Raw genomic sequence first — 21,748 nt, 5'->3', positions numbered from 1 at the left:
TTCAGCGCAGAAGAATCCCCCTCTGCCTGCTAGGGACAGTGGTTCGTTCTGTTCACTGTCTCTTAGGCCCTTCTCTTTGAGGTATCCCAGGTAGGAGTCGAGCACGGGGGAGGCAGAGGGAGAGGAGGAGTCAGGAGGAGGGGGTGGAGAGAAAGGAGGGACTGTGGGGGCGGAGTCTAAGTCAAACAGCAACTGCTTGACAGCCGGGATGGAGGCAGCGAGACGACTGGATGCGTTCCGGGGCGGAGGGGTGAGCCCTCGTTTGGGCGGTGCGGGAGGGGTGGCCCTCCGTTCTCGAGCTTCCAGGAAAGGGAGGAGGCTCGTGGGGATGGGGTACGGCGTGGGTGATACGGGGCTATCGGAGGAGGGGGCGCCGGTGGCGGCCTGCAGACGGCGGGTCTTCACAGGAGGAGGGGTGTGGGGGAGGGGGCGTGGAGCGAGGAGGATGGTGGTGATGGAGGTAAGGGGGGGTGGGAGAGCTGTCGAATGGCTCCGGAGGGAGAGAGAGAGAGAGAGAGTGAGAGGAGGAAGGGAGGGAGGGAGAGAGAGAGAGAGAGAGAGTGAGAGGAGGAAGGGAGGGAGAGAGAGAGAGAGAAGGGGTATAAAAGAGGAAACTTACACACCTGGAGTGGAGAAGGTGTGAGGGACTGAGGGAAAGAGGAGATGCACACAAACTCGCCCACACTGCTCGTCCCTCTGCCATCCAAACCCAACAGTACCCTCTCTCGATCTCACGTCAGGCTATAGCACATACACATATTTCACCAGGCTCAAAATGTTCTACATGCATCTGGGTCCACTTGTATGAAGCCTCTCCGTTAAAGGGATAGTACAGATATTTTTGACATATTTCGGTATTTGTTTCCTTACCGTGAAAGCAGTCTGTGGACAAGGAGGGACTGTAAAATCCACACTCAAATATCCCAATTAGCATTGTAATGCCATCCCTTAGGGTGGACATGACTTCCTCTTTAAGCCACAGCATGTCGACGGCTACTTGAGACGGCATGGTACATATGTAGGTTTCTTAAAGGGGAGGTAGTCGGATCCCTAACACATTTACAGAGCTTAGGAAAGGCTTTACACAACGTCCAGAAAGAGGACACTGTGCAAGTGACAAGACTTGCTTAGTCTTTGGGATTTTACACTGGGTATCTTTAAAGCCCTTTTGACAACTGCTGATGGAAAAAGAGCTTTCTATATCTTTTTGGTGTCGATTGATTAAGACTTAAAAAGGTGGCTTCAGCGATATGACATCATCGTACACAGCGCGGGAACTTGTTGCTCACTGACATAAAAAAACACAACAGAATTCAAATCTGCCAAGACAGACTGTCACAATTGGCTTACTCCAGTTTGGGCCCTCCCCTGAGGCGTGTCCCAATGGTGGCTGAATAGTGTATAACACTAGTTACAGATCTAGGATCAGCTTCCCCTCCCCCAATCCTAACCTTAACCATTAGTGGGAGAAATGCAAAACTGACCCAATATAGGCATCTAAAGGGCAACTTCACCCTACACCAGATAACATGTGGCTAGAGTAACTTTGAAAATCAGAGGACGGGCTCATTATAATAGGTAGAACAGAACCCTATCAAACACCTGTTCCAGCCATTACCATGAGTCATCCTCCCTTTCACCAGCCTCCACTGGTGACTAAATACTGTAACAAGTGACCTGCTCATTGGGCGCTGCACTGTGGCTCCCCTCTGCTTCAGCCTCTGCAGCCGAATGTGTGTGTATTGTATACTGGAGCAGAAGACAACATTTACAGTCTTTTATGGACTAATAAAATCATTCGTCTCCTGTCCCTACCTTGGCGGGCGTGGAGCCCGGTGTCCTGTTGCTGGGGTAGCCGTGTGGGTCTGGGTGGTGGGAGGGGGCGGGGCTCTTGGATGGCGAGCGTTTGACGATGTCTATGTAGGCCACGGGGAAGATGCCCTGCTTGTTGGTGTCTGGGATCTTCCCCTCGTACCAGTTCTGGTCCACCTGTCTCAGCAAGACTACTCGCTCACCCTGCAGATTGTATACGCAGGTGAACACACATGGACAGACGCACAGATATATGTGCATATCAACGCAGGCAAACACGGGAATTTAAGACACTTCAGTGAACAGACATGCACATTGAACCATGCACAAATCACACCAACACGCACAAATTTGTGCACACACACACACACACACTCCTTACCTTGCGGAGCGACAGTTCCACGTTAGTGTCAGCGTTGAAGTTGTAACGGGCCACCCCCTCCCCGATCTTTTTGACGTGTGCTGGTGGAGGAGGCCTAATCGGCTGCTGCTGTTTCTCTGGCAACAGCATCTTCTGTGTGTGTGTGTGTGTGTGTACATGTGTGTGTGTTTGGAGAAAGCGATGGGGGAAAGCAAAGGTCAGAGAAGTAATCAATTAAACTGAAAACTGGGTGATAACACACACACAAACATAATCATTATCATCTGAAACACACACAAACATAATCATTATCATCTGAAACACACACACACACACACAAACATAATCATTATCATCTGAAATACACACACACACACAGGTAGGCGGCAGGTAGCCTAGCTGTTAAGAGCGTTGGGCCAGTAACCGAAAGGTCACTGGTTCAAATCCCCAGAGACGACAAGGTGGAAACATCTGCCTTGAGCAAGGCTGTTAACCCCCAACAACAACAACAACAACTCTCCGGAACTGATTCAGAGGGGTTGGGGTTAAATGCCAAAGACATTTCAGCTGAATGCGTTCAGTTGTGCAACCGACTAGGTATCCTGCTTCTCTTTTACCCCACACACACTCAATGTGCTCTACCTCTATGTAGGAGATGGGGAAGATGCCCAGTCGTCCGCGGTGCTCCCCCTCGTACCAGTTGCTGTCGATCTGCCTGATGATGTTGACCGCGTCGCCCTTCTTGAACGTCAGCTCTCTGAAACAACGGTCACAAGATGCTTCTTAAACCCCCAAAACACCTGTCTCCATGGGCCGGTTTCCCAGACGAAGCATAGTCATGAACCAAAAGGATCTCTATTGAAATTGCTTTTCAGTCCAGGACTTGGCTTGGTCCGTGTCTGGTAAACCGGCAACCAATGATATGTATTGATTATATGTGGCCCGTGCAGGTATTAAACCCAAAACCCGGGTGTTGGCAGCACAGTGTTATAAAGGGAACACGCATTGAGTCATACGGAATCGCCAATGTGACATTGTTAACCAGCCAGGAACTAGTCTCGGGCCCAAACTCGAGGCGTGTTAAGCCGGAAACATTGTGGGAGGCAAGCTGGATGTCTAAGAGACTAGCCAAGCACCATTTTAGTATGAAGAGCAATGGCAGCAACACTCGTCCATGCACGCCTTTTCAAAGTAGGGAAATGATTAAAGATGTGAAGGTAAGCAAGTCACTGCTTTTTACCCACTGCACCATACCAGTGTCTATAGTACAGTATGTGAACCAAGCAATTTTGTACGTTGACGTAGTAAAAACTTCTTTTTTTTTTTAAATACGAGGAAGAGTCCTAGAAAACCAATTTATCTTTTTGATTGAAAAAAAAACACAAAAAAAACCATAACAAATCCCAATTTTCACTTGTAGACACTGAAATGGGCTGGAGATAACGAATATGGAGGTCATTGCCCATAAATGCGGTTAACTTTGGCCCCCTTATTCCAAACCAGTGCAGCACACGCCAAGGTACCCTGCATCTCCTCGCCACACGTGCATTTCAATTGCATTCAGCCACTCTACTCACTTAGCAGTCTGTGCCTTAAAGTCATATATTGCTCTGGCAGGCTGTTTCTGATGGAGGAGAGAGAAGAGAATGAGTTGGGTCATCTGCTTATGGGAGACCTATGAAGATGAGAGATGAGAGAGGGAGGTATATAGAGAAAGGGGAGAGAGCAGTCTTGTGTTACCAGATATGATACAATTAGGTTGACATGTCAAGCTTATCAGGACAGTGAAACGATTCTTATTGAATCAATCAACAACTAGGTCGAGAAGAAAAACAGCAGCCTGTTCAAAATAAAATACATCTTCTAAATAGGAGTACCAGTGTTTCCCCTAGAATTGAATAGACGGGGTGTCTAGCTCTTTGGACCCCACCTAAAAGAATGTGGATTCAATTGAAAATGTTGCAGATTTAATGTGCCCAGCACAGGTAAATAAATAATCTATGGGAAACACTGGAATGTACTGGTTTAGCTAGGTCTCGCGATGCTATACTTCCAAGTCTCATTCACCACTCAGCTATTGAGGCGTCAAAGTTAGTCTGGAAAATCAAAGTTCTGGTTTGGCTACCTCTCTGTCCGGGGTGGCTCGTCTGGTCTGCCCCCCTCCCCCGTCGCTGGTGGTTGTGCTGTACCCCCTGGAGGCATCCTGCTCTGTGAGGGGGGGAACAGGGGTTATCATCAGGGTCAACAAAACAGTGTTACCACGGCGATGGGACGACACATGCACAGCGGCGCCGGGAGGCACGTTCAGAAGGGCGAAAACGTTACAGCATGCTCAGATAGAAATGCATTGTGCAGAAACTGACACGATCGTCTTTTATGCAGAACATCATGTTGGCTCTATTCGTTACATTTCCCATGGGAGGATTCAGAAGGGTGACATGTGCAGAACGCTGCAGGTGGACATGCAACATTATAGAGCTGACACAATTGTCTATTATCCACGATTAAAAGCGGAACGTCTGTTCTACTCAATGTATTCTGTGTCTTAGCGTTCTGTAGCGTTGCGGCCTCCCTGAGTAAACCACGTTGGTATACGTAATGGGCGATGACGTCATCCAGGGAATGAGTGTCGGGCAGGAAAATGACTAAATCAAATAATGAATGAATTAAAATGCATTTTATTTCCATTTCGGGGGAAAACACATGGTTTGGATAGCGTAGGACAGTATGATTGAAAGGAAAAGCATGCAGGTCACAGAACCGGAACAGAACATTTGAACAGAAGAGAACAGAAGGATAAGTCATTTCAACCAGCAAGCACATACAGTGAGCTCCAAAAGTATTGGGACAGGGACAAATTAACAAAAATGGAATTAAAAATAAAAAACTTTTTTTTTTTTTTTTAATCGCTGGACATTCCAAAAATATAATTATCCAATTGATAAAAATTGTCCATATCGGGATGTCTCATGGTCTGACGAACACGGCTGTAGCTCAGCCACCATCCACGGCAGACGTGGAAGGCCGACATACTGTCAGAGGATGTGGGGGAGGGATGGAGATGCAGTCCGCGCAACATCTCCAGCTGAAACCGAACGATTTCTTTTATTATGTTACTTCGACTGACGCACGGGTGACTCTTAAGGATTAACCCGCGAGTCATTGTGTCATTTCAAAGCCAAAGTGCTGGAGCCCACAGAGCCAAAAACAGCTGAAATGGTGTCACTGTCCCAATACTTTGAGCTCACGGTACATTTCAAAAATACATCAATCCAATTGACAAACCATCCATAACAAAATCATAAAATACAAGTGGCTCAATATAACAAGGCACATAAAGGGGAGGGAAACGATACAGCAAAAACAACAACTGAGAATCACGTAGCAAAAAGAGATCTGCGCCAGCAACAACACAACTAAACCTAGTCATGGATGGACCGATACATCTCAAAATGATAGGGGACCAAATACAGTCAACAACAACGTCATTTAACCATATAAGGGAATGAAGAGGAAGCATGCGGCCCCTGGGTGTCTTGAGGATGAGCCAATAGGAACAGGGCTTCTTTAACCTCAGCTCTGTTCATTGGCCCATTGCTGGAGCACAGTGACTGGTAGGAGGGAGGTGGTCACAGGCAGGCAGTACTGGGGGAGTTGAGGAAGGAGAGGGACTAAGGGCTGGTTGGTGTGTGTACTGTGTATGTATGTGTGTGTGTGTATGCTCCACCTGCATTGCCGTTGCCTGGCTCCTCTCCATAGTTGTCATTATTGGAGGCTTCGGTATGACGACTGTAACAGGCACTTAGCGGTGACTGTAGCCGCGGCGACGAGCCGTACACCGTTGGACTCCCGTCGGGGTACAAGGAGCTCGAGGAGGGACCCCCCTTGCAGCTCCCCCTCTGCCCCCGTAACGAGGAGCTCCTCTCGGGCACATCCGGGAGGATCTCAGCCAGTAGCCTCCGGAGGATACTATCGTCTGGTTGCCTAGCGCCGCTCCGGCCTCGCTCCGCTTGGATGTGTTCGTAGATATCCCTCAATGCCGCATCCAAAGCTTCATAGACTGCTTCTTTAGACTTGGGCCTGGTACTTCGTCCTCCACTACTTCTTCTCGAAGTGGGTGGAGAGTCACCTTTTTTCCTCCGGAAAGGCACAGGACTGACGAGGAAGGCCAGCTTGGACATCCCCTGCTGGGTTTGGGCTGCTTGGGACGAGGGGGGTAGAGCATGGTGGTCCCCTCCGCTCCCTCCTCTTTCCCCGTGTCTGGTTTGCTGTGCCTGGGGGGGTTTCTGCCGGAGCTCCTGGCGGGCCCGCTCCCGCTCGTGGCGCAGCATGGTGGTGAAGCGGGTGTTGGAGGCCGGGCAGTGTCCTTTACACGAGCTGATGAGGTGACGGTGCTGGTAGCCCTGACCCTGACCGAGAGACTGATGACTAGGGTTGTGGTGGCTGTGGCTGTGGCGGTGGCTGTGGTGGTGGTGGGAGGAGGGGCCGTAGAAGCTCTCGACTGACGAGGTGAGCGAGCAGTGGTCAAATTCGCTCTCGCTGCAGAAGGAGGATCCTTCGACTTGGGCAAAGTCACTGAGGTCCGAGGCGGCTACATCCTGCTCCGACTCAGAGTACTCGGCCCCCGGGACAGCAGCCCGTCGATATACGTGGGGGTCAGGGAAATTGTGGGGGTCCAGGGCGAGGCGGGGCTGACCCTCGGGTGGGCTCCTCGCCCCCTGGTGAGCGTGATGAGACGTCCCGTTCCCATTGTTAATGTCCTCCTCTAGCAGAGACTCAATGGAGAAACGCCGTTTGGGGTACCCGGGTGTCTCCCTGCCCCCGCCGCCTCCTCCCCCGCTACTACTGGCGCGGGACGATGACCCGCCGGGCGTGGTTGCGCCAGACGGGACCTCGCTATCTCCCAAATCGGGCATCGACTTGGACTTCTGGATGAGTTGCTCGTATGTGGAGATGCGCGTTGGCACCGTATCGCGAGGGACCTCCAGGCCCCACGACGGCCCCCAGGGGGAGAGTTTTCGGGGGAAGAGGTGCGGCTGGCGCTCCAGCTCCAGGATGCGGACACGGACCGAACGGATGACGTCAGAGGGCAGCAGCTGGGCGCGGTCGATGTGGTGCATCTTGCGGTAGAGCTTCAAGAAGCCTGGCGCATCGTGGGCACGTCGCCGGTGTGGGCGAGGCAAGGAGCGGTTAGAGGACGATGCGGTTTGCCGCAACGGGTTGTCGAATACCAGTGACCCGGCGCTCTCCGAACGGGTAGCCTTGTGCCCGCCGGTGCCGCCCGGGTGCCCGTCGTTGAGCAGGTTGTCACAGCTACGCGACCTCAGCTTTACAGGCGGCGCGTCTTCGGCGCTGCTCCATGTCTCGGCGTCCGGGTTGACACCGTCGACGTCGCGACTGTGGGCGAGGTTGGAGGGCACGGGAGAGAGAGGGGAGCGGAGGTACGGGCCCGGGGAAGAGCTCAAACGGGGGGAGCAGGTCATGTCGCACGCGTCCCCACCTTTCAGACAATCCCATAAACCAGAGCAGCGTGGCAGAGAGGAAAAGAGGAGAGGAAGAGAGTGAGAGGAACAGAGATAAAGAAATAGAGAGAGGGCGAAATGGACGCCATAACAGAGCACTTGAACATACTGTAGCCTTCATCATACAATAGTGGAGAGGGGGGTGAGAACGAGAGAGAAGCTAAAACGGAGCACTTGAACATCAGTTCCATTGTGCCAATCACAGAGCGCAATGGTGGAGAGAGAGACGGAGAGATTTACAATTACACATCTCACATCCTTTTCACAATATACTGTACACAGTGCACAAAACATTAAGAACCTGCTCTTTCTATGACTGATCCAGGTGAAAGCTATGATCTCAATACCCTTATTGAGGTCCCTTGTTAAATCCACTTCAAAGATTGTGTTGATGAAGGGGAGCAGACAGGTTAAAGGAGGATTTTTAAGCCTTGAGACATGGATTGTGTATGTTGGCCATTCAGAGGGGCAAGACACTGCAACACTGCTGGGTTTTTCACACTCAACAGTTTCCCGCGTGTATCAAGAATGGTCCACCACCCAGAAGACATCCAGACAACTTGACACAACTGTGGGAAGCATTGGAGTCAACATGGGCAGCATCCCTGTGGAACGCTTTTCATCATCCATTCCCCCCGACGAATTGAGGCTTTTCTGAGGACAAAAAGGGGGCTGCATCTCAATATTAGGAAGGTGTTCTTAATGTTTTGAACAGTGTACACGCAACAGAAACAGACCGACAAAGGCAGAGAACAAAAAGATGACGAAACACTAATCTTTTCTGTTGTCACCACACTGTGAGAGACAAAACCTGTGAACATAATGAACGCAATTAGACACCACACAACAGACTTTCTTTCACAATCCATTCCTGGGGGGGGGAAATCACATTTTTGCTCCAGCCCCGTAATCACACACCAGACTCGACTAATCAACGGCGTGGCTATATGTTGACTTGACATGTCGATTTGTTTGGGGCATGTGTTAGCGTTAGCCAATGGAAGAAATCTGCTAGGATTACAGGCTATGTTAATTTTTTATTGATTTATTTTTGATTTCACCTTTATTTAACCAGGTAGGCTAGTTGAGAACTAGTGCTCATTTGCAACTGCGACCTGGCCAAGATAAAGCAAAACAGTTCGACACATACAACACAGAGTTACACACGGAATACACACGGAATAAACAATACAGTAGAAAAATCTATAAACAGCATGTGGAAATGAGGTAGGATGAGGGAGGTAAGGCAATAAATAGGCCATGGTGGCTAAGTAATTACAATATAGCAATTAAAACACTGGAATGTTAGCGCTGGGCTAGGACAAAAATGTGCACCCCCTGAATTGGACTGAGAAACACTGAGTTAGAACGTTCCCATTAGCTCGTGGAACATGGTCGTTTGTTTACAGTGTCAACACAAGGCTATTTAGACTGGGCTGGATGCTCCTTGACCTGGAAGATGCCCTCAGCATAGCGTGAGAAGAGGAGATTTGTCTCTCAGTGGGCTTGTGTACGGTCTGATTGCTGTCGGGCATAGAGAGAGTGAGCACAGCGAATGTGTGTGTGTGTGTGTGTGTATATGTGCCCAAGCGTGTGTTTATGAATGCCTGTACATCTGCAAGGGAGAGGTTGTTAATATTGAGTGTGTGTGTTTTTGAGTGTGTGCGTTTGAGAATGCTTATACATGGGAAGTATTAAGTGTGTGTGTGTTTGAGAATGCTTACACATGGGAAGTATTGAGTGTGTGTGTGTTTGAGAATGCTTATACATGGGAAGTATTGAGTGTGTGTGTGTTTGAGAATGCTTACACATGGGAAGTATTGAGTGTGTGTGTGTGTGTTTGAGAATGCTTATACATCGGAAGTATTGAGTGTGTGTGTGTGTGTTTGAGAATGCTTACACATGGGAAGTATTGAGTGTGTGTGTGTGTGTTTGAGAATGCTTACACATGGGAAGTATTGAGTGTGTGTGTGTTTGAGAATGCTTATACATCGGAAGTATTGAGTGTGTGTGTGTGTGTTTGAGAATGCTTACACATGGGAAGTATTGAGTGTGTGTGTGTTTGAGAATGCTTATACATCGGAAGAGAGGAAGGTTGATTGTATTGAGTGTGTGCGTGTCCTTTATGGGTTTCTCATTCATGGCCGGTTTCCTCAGGGTGCAGGCTCTATAGGGATCCAGTGTGTGCGTATGCCTATTGATGTGTGAGTGTGTGTGTGTGTGTGTGCACATACATCTCTCTGTTTGCCTTTGTGTGTGTGTGTGTTATGTACCTTTGACTCTGGAGGGGGAGGAGGGGGAGGAGCGTGTGGCTGGTTTCCTCAGTGTGCTGCTGCCTCTGTAAGGGTCCAGTTGTTTTGGGGAGACCTGGTTCTTGCCCTGGTCACCCGAAGGCTCCGACTTCCTCCTCTTCCTGTAGTCACTAGCAGCACTGGAACACAAAGTGATAGAACACGCGGTTTTAAAGCCACATTCCACAGTCTGTCACCTGTTCAGTCATTATTCATAAACCAGTTACTACTTCAAGGGAGGAAGTAAGTTCTCCAATAATTCAAACGGGGCCTGAGTTTCAGCCCAAAGGAAAAACCCCACCACTTTGTTTGGAACAAAACAAGATACGTTGGGAAATGTACGCCAACGACTCGCACACCTCAATTACTATCTCAATTCAAGGAAAAATTACAGATGGTTCCTTTGACCCAGTTCATATAATATCCTGGGTTACAATTCCCTCTGGTATAACAGCGTTCGTCGCCCTGTTGTGGATCAACAAAGAGACAAGGAACAAAAGAAAGTGGGAAAAATAGACCCTTTAAAAAGAACAAAGCTAAGTTGTTGAACTTGACTATTTCATGAAAACGTCATCCCCGTCAATTCAATTCACAATAGGATGATGGAGAACGACTGCTATTGCTCCTTAAAAATGCCATAGAACCTGCGCCGACTCCGGACTACACATGACCCCTGGCGACCAGAGATTTGAGCCCCGGGTTCGGCCGACTGGCTGTGCCTTTTTCCTATATGTAAACCTCTCCCAATCTAACTCTCAACTGCCCTGTCAATATTTTTGTTTTTAAAGCCTTCAGATCAAGACTTCTAGTGTGGGTTAAACAGGCTACTAGCCTTTCAACTACACAGAATAGAATCCCAGTCAGCCTTCCACGAATAACATCCTCTTTTCAACCATCCCATTCACTCGGAGAAAATCGAACAGATTAAGCCTAGCATCGGTGAAAGGGAATGGGAGGAGGAGGAGGAGGGGAGGAAAAGAAAAGGGGGACAGGGTTGAAGGACAGAATCAATAGGCTGGGTGGATAATGTATGCAGGTTTGGGGAGTGGGTGCGTGGGGAGAGTCACCCGTCACACACACATTGACACAAACCCACAACGACGTATGCTCAATCAACAGAGCTACAAAAACACTGAGTGTCCTTGTGAAGGAGATAATATGAGAGAGAGAGAGAGAGAGAGAGAGAGAGAGAGAGAGAGAGAGAGAGAGAGTCTGGGACGCCACGCCGCTACACGGCCTACTGCTGGTGTGAAAAAAAGAGAGCGAGGAGAGAGAGAGAAAAGAGAAAGAGAAAGAGAAAGAGAGAGAGAGAGAGAGAGAGAGAGAGAGAGAGAGAGAGAGAGAGAGAGAGAGAATTGAAGACTCACCTAGCCGGCCTCTCTGGAACACGGTCAGCAGTGGGAGTGAAGTACAGCGACGTCTGAAAGAGGGCAGACAACAAAAGGGAGGAAGAGGAAGAGTGAGCGCCACACGGACAAAGACTGGAGGAGGAGGAGGCGGCGGTGGTACACACAATGCTCAGCTCGCCACGCTCAAAACGCTCCCCCGGCTGACGGCATGACGGAGGTAGGTTCCACATGGCGTGTGTATGGAAGCTCGGATGGGCCTACCGGTGGTGCTGAGAGCAGTGACCGCTGATTCTGTTGAACTCTGACCCTGGTCTGTTTGGGGGGGTTCTTTCAGGAGGGAGAAAGGCCACGAGTGAAGTGAAGCACTAAAGGGGAGAGCGAGAGAGGAGCTCTTTCACGCTTTGAGATGAAGACGCGCCCCCGGAAGACCCGAAATGGACTCTTTGGATCATTGGATTGGGTCCATGTGGTAACATGGACGACAGACCTGAGCCCTGTGCTGATCTAGGATCAGGTCCTCTCTGTCCATATCATCTTATTCGTTTTGATTCCAACAGGAAAACCGACCCCAGATCAGCAGATGCATATTGAATCCCAAAGAGGACCTATTCAAATATGAGCTTTACATCTGACATGATATACATGGGTTAACTGCAACCTTTAGAATTCAGACAGTCCTGAGTCACATCAATAATAAGCTGTCAACAGATCAATTAGATCGCGATATTATGTAAAGACATTAAAGACATTATGATTAGAGTAAGTTTTTCACAAGTATTTTGGAAATGCACAAGTGCAGTACTGTTTATGCTGTTATATTTAAAGCAATAAGGCACTAGGTGGTGTTGTATATGGCCAATAGACCACGGCTAAGTGCTGTTCTTGGGCACAACACATTGCGGAGTGCCTGGACACGGCCCTTAGCCGTGGTATGTCGGTATATAAACCCCCAAGGTGCCTTATTGCTATTATTAACTGGTTACCAATGTAATTAAAGCAGTAAAAATACATGTTTTGTCATACCCATGGTATAGAGTCTGATATACCACAGCTGTCAGCCAATCAGCATTCAGGGCTCAAACCACCCAGTTTATAATGAAGACATAAGGCCCGAGGAGGTGTGCTATATGGCCATTATACCACGGCTTGGGGCTGTTCTTATGCACGACACAACACGGAGTGTCTGGACACAGCCCTTAGCCGTGGTATATTGGCCATATACCACAAACCCCTGAGGCGCTTTATTGCCATTATAAACCAGTTACAAATGTAATTAGAACTGACAATCACCATTCAGGGCTCGAACCAGCCGGTTTATACGTAGTAATAAACACACTGAATTGAGTCAATAGCAGAGAGGCCATTGTAAATACAGGCAGTTGAAGATGCAATAAAGAGATGACTAATGACTGATATAGAAGCTGAAATATGAAAATGTCCTGCTATGGTGTACTAAACATGGTGACAGCTGTCCCCATCAGTCCTCTAGTGACATAGGTACAGTGTAATTACAATGTAGGTACATATTGTGCCTGTGTCGACGTAAGGTGGCCTAATAAAATGTATAGTCACAGTAAGCATGGTGGTTTTCATCCAAATCACACAATATGTAGGTGATCAGTAACAAAGCAATTTAAGACTGCAGTTGATTAGCAAGGTTTGCGTTAAACTCCTTATGCAATTGCCGTGCCCAGGGTTGCAAAGTTCCAGTCTCTTTCCCCAAATTCCCTAGTTTTCCAGAAATCCTGGTTAGAGGATTCCCGGATTTCCTGCTTCTTCCCTCGATATTCCAGGAGTCTTCCATCCAGGATTTCTGGAAAACTGGAATTTTGGGGAAGTCAGTAGGATTTTGCAGCCTTAGTTATGCCTAACGAGTTTGGTGTGACAAGGAGTTGGCAAAACAGCACAGAATTTTCTGGAACCAGGCTATTCAACTCCCACCCAATCCTCCCAATCCCACAATGCTGATGAATGCCAATGTTTACCTCGGTGAGTCGGCCAGAGCAGATGTCTGGATTATAATCCAGCCGTTTTTTAGGAGGCTTGAGCCCCAAGCAGCGGTGAGGAGGAAGAGGAGGAGGAGGAGGAGGAGGTGAAGATGGAGTGGTGGAGGAGAGGCAGTGGCGTCATGGGGGAGAGAAGACGAGGCGGAGAGAGGAAAGTGACATCCGTTAGAGCACAGAGGAACTGAAGACTGACGGGTTTCAGACACGCTGCGCGCACACACACACACACGAACACACACACTGCACACGAACACACACACTGCACACGAACACTGCACACGAACACACACACTGCACACGAACACACTGCACACGAACACACTGCACACGAACACACACACACGAACACACACACACGAACACACACACACACACGAACACACACACACACACGAACACACACACACACACACACACACACACACACACACACACACACACACACACACACACACACACACACACACACACACACACACACACACACACACACACACACACACACACACACACACACACACACACACACACACACACACACACACACACACACACACACACACACACACACACACACACACGCGAACACACCTAGTACATTATGTGAGCTCCAACACACACACACTTCTGCTAGACACATCTACAAACCCATAACCACGAAGCAACACGCACGCGCGAGCACACACAGACATGCCGATTGTGAGAGCAAAGAGGCAGAAAGCAGAGTGAAAGGGCATATACGCACTACAGCGCAGTGATTCGGTTGTGAAGACAGACGAGCTAAAACATGACGTTGGTGGAAGCATCCCTCTCAAAACTAACTTCCAGCCATGCGCATTTAGGAAGCTTTTCTATGTTGTGTGGGGTTTATTCAGTGGTGGGGTCAGAGTGCAACATAAATAATATTACAGATGGAAATGTGGTACAGAAACCTGGGCGTTCCTTGTTCTGCATGACATCAGAGTCGTGTCTTTTCTAGACTGCATATTTCTAGCTGAACATTCCGAATCAAGCCAATTTCCTCGACCTAACAACAGGCCGACTTAGAACAGTCAGAGTGTTTCTCGCCCTTCTCCCCCAAAAAGTGTGCACTTGTACACTTCCTCTCGTAGATTTCCAAAGGAATGGGACGGGGCAAGGAATATGGTGGAACACGGTAACTCAAACCAGCCCAAGTTTAAACCAATCCAATACCATTAATCCCTTAGGTCGCCTAACGTTTAGGAGGAGTGAACGAGTTGACACATTCAGGAGAAGAGGTAGGAACCAAAATGTCCAAACGAGCAAACAGAAAGAAACCACACAAAGCTGCAACATACAAGAGGAGCATGAAGAACGGTGCAGAACGACGCTCTGACCTGGGGATTCATTTGTGGATTTTAGCATGTCGTTTCCATTGATCTCGGTTCTGCTCAGTTCTACCGGCTGCTCCACGAGCTTATCAACAACGGTAAGCACACACTGCAAAAGAACCTGCATTTTGTTCGCGAAAAATAGCTAATTATACAATGTAGGAAAAGAGGTCTCCCCCCTTTGTAGGACAATTTTTGTGTTTAAAAAAAAAGGACCAATCCATATTAATTTGGGACTTCCGTTTTGTTTTGCAGTGTTTTCCAGCTTTCAATGTGGCGCAGGGCCAGCTGATAACGAGACAGCCACACTACGCAAAACCAATTCACCAAGACGCAGAGACACAAGCAGACCAGTCACAAGGAGCTGCACACAACAGGCGACTTGCCAGAGCACCCAGCAGCATGCCGAAGCAACTACAACAGGAAGGACCCCCAGTCTCAAGCTCCTGGAGAGCTACTGGCGAACAGGCCTTTGTTTCAACTCCGCACTAACACACCTGATTCGGGCCCAGTCTCTGTCCAGACTGAAGACCGATTATGCGTTAAGTGCTGCGTTGCGAAATAAAACAAACAGCCTTTCGGTGTGTTACTGCTGGGCTGGAACAAAAGCCTGCATACCCACTAGCTCTCCAGTCCGAGAGTTGGACGACTCCTGGACTACAGCTACAGTAGGGTGAAGACTGAACGGGTAGAGGAGTGGGGGGGGGGGTATACCTAAGGCGGGGGGGGGTGCCGAGGTGGGAGTTACGGACCCTCACTTACCGGACGGCCGAACTCCAGCTCGGAGAAGAACTTATACCAAGGCTCGTTCTCTAAATCTATGTCATCTGGGTTTAGCTTATAGGTCTGGAGAGAGTGGAGGGTGACAGAGAAAGAGGGAGGGAGAGAGAGGAGGAACAGAAAGCACAGAGAGAAATATGGATCTCATGGTTAGGATAGGGTGTGCAGCACCAAGCTGCAGGGGCTGATGGGTAAAGAAGGGTGGCTCCAGATGGAGAGTTTAACACCAGGGTAAAGAGACAAAAACAGTGTTGCTAACCAGGGCACACAACATTACAACCCCCACCCCCCCACAAAAAAAAAATATATATATATGGTAGCTAACTATGAAGCGTGTCAAATAGAAAGTACTGATGTGCACTTCAGTTTACTCGGTTACTTTTCACATTTCTCATTCAAATAATGGAAAAAGGGATAAAAAGTTGAAAGGGTTGAAGGAGAATGGTCAATTAAATTGAGAGCTAAAGACATAACATTGGCTCATAAAGTGTCCTGAGGCTAAGAAGCTAAATTGCGTCAACCATTCGCTGAACTGCCCTGTATGAAAAGTGTCTTTGCTGCCTTTAGTGCCTTTTGTTACTTCTAGGTTAGACTACTGCAATGCTCTACTTTCCAGCTACCCGAATAAAGCACTAAATAAACTTCAGTTAGTGCTAAATACGGCTGCTAGAATCCTGACTAGAACCAGAAAATGTGATCATATTACTCCAGTGCTAGCCTCCCTACACTGGCTTCCTGTTAAGGCAAGGGCTGATTTCAAGGTTGTACTGCTAACCAACAAAGCATTACATGGGCTTGCTCCTACCTATCTCTCTGATTTGGTCGTGCCGTACATACCTACACGTACGCTATGGTCACAAGACGCAGGCCTCCTAATTGTCCCTAGAATTTCTAAGCAAACAGGAGGCAGGACTTTCTCCTACAGAGCTCCATTCTTATGGAACGGTCTGCCTACCCATGTGAGAGACGCAGACTTGGTCTCAACCTTTAAGTCTTTACTGAATACTAATCTCATCAGTGGGTCATATGATTGAGTGTAGTCTGGCCCAGGAGTTTGAAGGTGAACGGAAAGGCTCTGGAGCAACGAACCGCCCTTGCTATCTCTGCCTGGCCGGTTCCCCTCTTTTTACTGGGATTCTCTGCCTCTAACCCTATTACAGGGGCTGAGTCACTGTCTTACTGGTGCTCTTTCATGCCGTCCCTAGTAGGGGTGCGTCACTTGAGTGGGTTGAGTCACTGATGTGATCTTCCTGTCTGGGTTGGCGCCCCCCCTTGGGTTGTGCCATGGTGGAGATCTTTGTGGGCTATACTCAGCCTTGTCTCAGGATGGTAAGTTGGTGGTTGAAGATATCCCTCTAGTGGTGTGGGGGCTGTGTTTTGGCAATGTGGGGTGAGATTATATCCTTCCTGTTTGGCCCTGTCCGGGGGTATCATCGGATGGGGCCACAGTGTCTCCTGACCCCTCCTGTCTCAGCCTCCAGTATTTATGCTGCAGTAGTTTGTGTCGGGGGGCTAGGATCAGTTTGTTATATCTGGAGTACTTCTCCTGTCTTGTCCTGTGTGAATTTAAGTATGCTCTCTCTAATTCTCTCAGAGGACCTGAGCCCTAGGACCATGCCTCAGGACTACCTGGCATGCTGCTCCAGTTTCAACTGTTCTGCCTGCGCTATGGAATCCTGACCTGTTCACCGGACGTGCTACCTGTCCCAGACCTGCTGTTTTCAACTCTCTCGAGACAGCAGGAGTGGTAGAGATACTCTTAATGATCGGCTATGAAAAGCCAACTAACATTTACTCCTGAGGTGCTGACTTGCTGCACCCTCGACAACTACTGTGATTATTTATTATTTGACCATGCTGGTCATTTATGAACGTTTGAACATCTTGGCCACGTTCTGTTATAATCTCCACCCGGCACAGCCAGAAGAGGACTGGCCACCCCTCATAGCCTGGGTTCCTCTCTAGGTTTCATCCTAGGTTCTGGCCCTTCTAGGGAGTTTATCCTAGCCACTGTGCTCTCCTCACCAGTCGCTCACTATAAAGCACCAAACCAGAGCAGAAAAAAAGTGTTGTAATGTTTAAACTACTACAGCAGAGGGCAATATCTTCCCGTCATAAAGCCCGACACAACTCTGGTACATTTCGGCACACCGGGGCCACGTTCAGTGGCCGAACGTGATCATGGGATTTCTATCTGAAACGTTTGAACAGAGCCAACGTGATTCCTTATTCTACATGTCAGAGAGTCATGTTTACTCTACAAAGCATATTCCTATGAGAACATTCCAAAACGTTAGGTCCTGCTGAACGTGCCCCGGTTGAGTGCAAAAACGCAGAGTGCGCCGTTCTTCAACCGTTTTCCGGGGTTCGTTTGCTCTCGTTTGGTCGGTGTGGCGGCGTGTGACCTGATCAATATGGTTATGACCATTCTGAAATCCAATCTTGTGCAGCACATCATACAAAATCGCCCTCTGGGAAATGACAATCACAACATTCGACTGATTGTTCAGAGACAGCACCATATCCATTGAATTAAACGTTGCACACCACTTCATCCTGCTGAGCGTGGTCCTGTGTAAGGGAGGTAAAAATTAAAGTAACGTTGGTTTAACTGTTCATAAATTACATGGCTGGATTCTTTCTCAAAGTCTAATTTAAACCTTCACCGTGTACTCTGCCCAATACTCTGTACTCTGAGCTTAATATTAAAGTTCACTTTTATACCTGGAGCAAAAACTCGCCTTAACTGAACATACAGAACTGAACATACAGAAACTCTCGCTCTCCCACCTTCTCTCCTGAAGGACTTACAGCTAGAACGTCTCCTACACGCCAGTCCTGGGGCTTATTCCTCAGTCACTCTCAATGAGGTTTACATTGGAACAGAGGAGTGGTTCCACTGCAGTGCCCAGCACACTGCAGGCTTGGCTGTGACATTTACCACCCCCAGTGTCTCCTGGGAAATGTAGTTTATGAGCTGCTGGGGGAAGAGGCTGCCCACTTTATTGGCGATCTTGGAAGTGCATTGTGTATTGGACTTGTAAATCAGCTACTTTAGCTCAGGAAGAGGTGAACTGCACTGTGGAGGGGAGTATAGTCTCACTGATACCTCTCTGTCTAATTGGAGTAAATCTGACCTCCTTAGGTGGTCCATAAAATGAATAGGAAGGAGCTGAATGGGAGGCGGCTCTATGTGGGCTGTGCCCAGAAGAAAGTAGAGCATCAGACGTCAACAGTAGTCAATCAGACGAACACGTGCGATACCATTTTTATGGTCTCTGCGTCCAGCACAAAGGAAGTTAGAGGTAGCTCTGCGAGTCAATGGACACTAGCGTTAGCGCAATGACTGGGAGTCTATGGACACAGTATCTGCTAGCATGCTAGTAGCTACCCACAGACCTCCAGTCTTTGCGCTCACTGGCAGTGATCAGACTTCCATCCAAGAAGTGGACCACAAGATGTTTACAACCGCCTTCTATTTATGGAAGGCCCTATCCAGACAGAGACGTGATGTGTGTGAACTGGTTTTTCCATCAGCAGCCGGAGAGACCCACACCACGACCAGAAACACACGCGGTGATGCGACGAAGGCTTGAAACACGGTTTATTGTGACGTTCTTAGAGAGAAACAGGGAATGAGACGGCGTGGTTGGGATGCATAAGCGAGCCTATAGCTCACCCTGCATTACAGACTTCCCTGACTCAGCGATATTCCCCCCATGCCTGCTCCTCTCCCTGTGCTCGACTTGGATTAATTCCCACATTATTGTGTGTGCCAAGTGGCTCTCTATTCCCTACACACTAAAGGGCAGTTGGCCTGAGACTTTGAATAACACTGCTATAGGGATTAGGGTGCCCGGCAGGAAGCAATGTAGTTCTGGAGAACCGGTCTAAAGACATTATAAGGGACAACACAACCGTTTAAAAAAAATCTCAATATCAAATCATTTCTGGGTCACAATTAAGTGCCACACTGTGACGGTTTTCAATTCAAATGTTCATAAAGAAACAAAAATAGCTTATTTTAGCAAAGAGCAATTTCTCAAGCAAGACATTAGCTAGCTGTCTGGGAGTGGTCTGAGTGGAGAGGGGGAAAACTGAAAAGTACCTGTTATTGGCAGAGAGGTTTGGAACTCTTTCTTATTGGTCTATTAACTAATTTACCACCTGGTGATGTCACCAGGCAGGCCAAAACTCCATCCCACTAAAACAGGCAGACATTTCAGACAGCCTTTTCAAACAGCTCTTAAACTAAAAGGATATCATCATAATTTCCACAATTTCACAGTTTTATTCCAACCTCATAGCGTGGAAATATATATAGAAACACAGGAAAATCATGTGAATGATTGCAGATACTAAACACATTTTGACTGCTTTAAGCTAATCATCCTTAACTTCAGAAGGGTTCCCTCTTTCATCCCCCTCCTCCGTTACCTCTCTCGTTCTCCTAACCGATCACCCTCAAGTCCATAGAGCAGACAGACTAGCACGTGGGTGGCCGACCCTCCTCCTGGAGAGCTACCCTCCGGCAAGACGTCGCTCCAAACCGAATCAGGTGGGTTACAACAGGATTGGAGCAAAACCCTGCATAGCGACAGGATCTCCAGGAGGGTTGGCCAGTCCAATAAAACTCATACAATACACAACTATCACAACTACACCTCTTGCCCTCAATTCCATGTAGCAATTAGCCCCAGCCTGGACAATACAATTTTATTACATTTTTTATTTCACCTTTATTTAACCAGGTAGGCTAGTTGAGAACAAGTTCTCATTTACAACTGCAACCTGGCCAAGATAAAACACAGCAGTGTGAACAGACAACAACACAGTTACACATGGAGTAAACAATTAACAAGTCAATAACACAGTAGAAAAAAATAGTCTATATACATTGTGTGCAAAAGGCATCAGGAGGTAGGCGAATAATTACAATTTTGCAGATTAACACTGGAGTGAAAAATGATCAGATGGTGATGTGCAGGTAGAGATACTGGTGTGCAAAAGAGCAGAAAAGTAAATAAATAAAAACAGTATGGGGATGAGGTAGGTAAATTGGGTGGGTGTTGCGATCGGTTAGCTGCTCAGATAGCAGATGTTCAAAGTTGTGGTGAGGGAGATAAAAGTCTCCAACTTCAACAATTTTTGCAATTTGTTCCAGTCTCCGGCAGCAGAGAACTGGAAGGAAAGGCGGCCAAATGAGGTGTAGGCTCAAGGGATGATCAGTGAGATACACCTGCTGGAGCGCGTGCTACGGGTGGGTGTTGCCATCGTGACCAGTGAACTGAGATAAGGCGAAGCTTTACCAATGGGTGACAGGCAGACGGAGTGTGAAGAAGATTCCAACCCTTTGCGGTCCCTTTCATTTTTGTTAAAGGTCACTGAAATGCTTTATGAGGAAACCCTAGAGACATTATACAAAAACCATATTCAACAACGGGTTGGTCAAAACGAGCATTGTGATTGGCTGAGACGCGCTCTAAGGCATACTAAACAAACAGTTCGGCACAGGTAAACCTTTGACGCCAAAAAAGGGCATCTCGCTTTCTGTTCCATCTGAGAAATCCCTGTGCATCCACTGTACCATCAAGCCCAGCCAGCCGATCCATTCACTTGATATCCACTGTAAAACACATCTAGACATTATCTGCCCTTGCTTCGAGCCTACACAATTGCTTTATTTGGGCACAACACCTCCGCTTTAGTTTGACAGCATCAGGAAGGTGATTGAGTGATACAGAACACCGCCTGTTGAATAAATTAAAATGGGTACAATTGATGAAAATCTAAATATAAGCTTGCTTCTAGGCCTACAGTTCCTTCGGAAAGCATTCAGACAGACCCCTAGACTTTTCCCACATTTTGTTACGTTACAGCCTTATTGTAAAATGAATTAAATTGTTCGTTTTTTACTAATCAATCTACACACGATACCCCATAATGACAAAGCAATACATTTTTTGGGCAAATAAAAAATAAAAAATAAAAATGGAACTATGACATCTACATAACTATTCAGACTCTTTACTCAGAACTTTGTTGAAGCACCTTTGGCTGCAATTACAGCCTTGAGTCTTCTTGGGTATGACACGACAACTGCACATACTATACATATACTTTCTTCTATTGTGTTATTGACTGTAGGTTTGTTTATTTCATGTGTAACTCTGTTGTTGATTGTGTCTCACTGCTTTGCTTTATCTTGGCCAGGTCGCAGTTGTAAATGAGAACTTGTTTTCAACTAGCCTACCTGGTTAAATAAAGGTGAACTA

The 21,748-nt window shown here is 47.7% G+C and overlaps 2 protein-coding genes across 11 annotated transcripts in view; both read right to left on the bottom strand.

The window, feature by feature from the left end:
- Positions 1 to 21,748, bottom strand: part of LOC124001476 (sorbin and SH3 domain-containing protein 2-like) — a 92,157-nt gene that overhangs the window by 7,058 nt on the left and 63,351 nt on the right. For 4 of the 10 annotated variants that reach the window (XM_046308270.1, XM_046308273.1, XM_046308271.1 and 1 more), the window contains exons 8-16: positions 15,456 to 15,539; positions 13,321 to 13,377; positions 11,354 to 11,406; positions 9,969 to 10,126; positions 4,299 to 4,381; positions 3,751 to 3,848; positions 2,816 to 2,930; positions 2,195 to 2,326; positions 1,816 to 2,016 (exon numbers count right to left, since the gene is read on the bottom strand). In XM_046308270.1, the coding sequence (XP_046164226.1) occupies positions 1,816 to 2,016; positions 2,195 to 2,326; positions 2,816 to 2,930; positions 3,751 to 3,848; positions 4,299 to 4,381; positions 9,969 to 10,126; positions 11,354 to 11,406; positions 13,321 to 13,377; positions 15,456 to 15,539 (981 nt within the window). The remainder of the gene's footprint in view (positions 1 to 1,815; positions 2,017 to 2,194; positions 2,327 to 2,815; positions 2,931 to 3,750; positions 3,849 to 4,298; positions 4,382 to 9,968; positions 10,127 to 11,353; positions 11,407 to 13,320; positions 13,378 to 15,455; positions 15,540 to 21,748) is intronic. The other 6 variants (XM_046308278.1, XM_046308280.1, XM_046308274.1 and 3 more) reach the window with 5 other exon arrangements.
- On the bottom strand, positions 4,389 to 9,450 carry LOC124001477 (sorbin and SH3 domain-containing protein 2-like). The gene has a single exon (XM_046308281.1). The coding sequence runs from the start codon at positions 7,654 to 7,656 to the stop codon at positions 5,845 to 5,847; it is 1,812 nt and encodes a 603-aa protein (XP_046164237.1). The 5' UTR covers positions 7,657 to 9,450; the 3' UTR covers positions 4,389 to 5,844.

This window comes from Oncorhynchus gorbuscha, linkage group LG17 (genome assembly GCF_021184085.1).
Source record: "Oncorhynchus gorbuscha isolate QuinsamMale2020 ecotype Even-year linkage group LG17, OgorEven_v1.0, whole genome shotgun sequence".
In the NCBI taxonomy this organism is placed as follows: Eukaryota; Metazoa; Chordata; class Actinopteri; order Salmoniformes; family Salmonidae; genus Oncorhynchus; species Oncorhynchus gorbuscha.
Note: the sequence above shows the minus strand (reverse complement) of the source record. Positions and strands in the feature narration are given on the sequence as shown.

Coding starts and splice junctions, on each gene's coding strand:
- LOC124001477 (XM_046308281.1), bottom strand. CDS start 7,656: ATGACCTGCTCCCCCCGTTTGAGCTCTTCCCCGGGCCCGTACCTCCGC.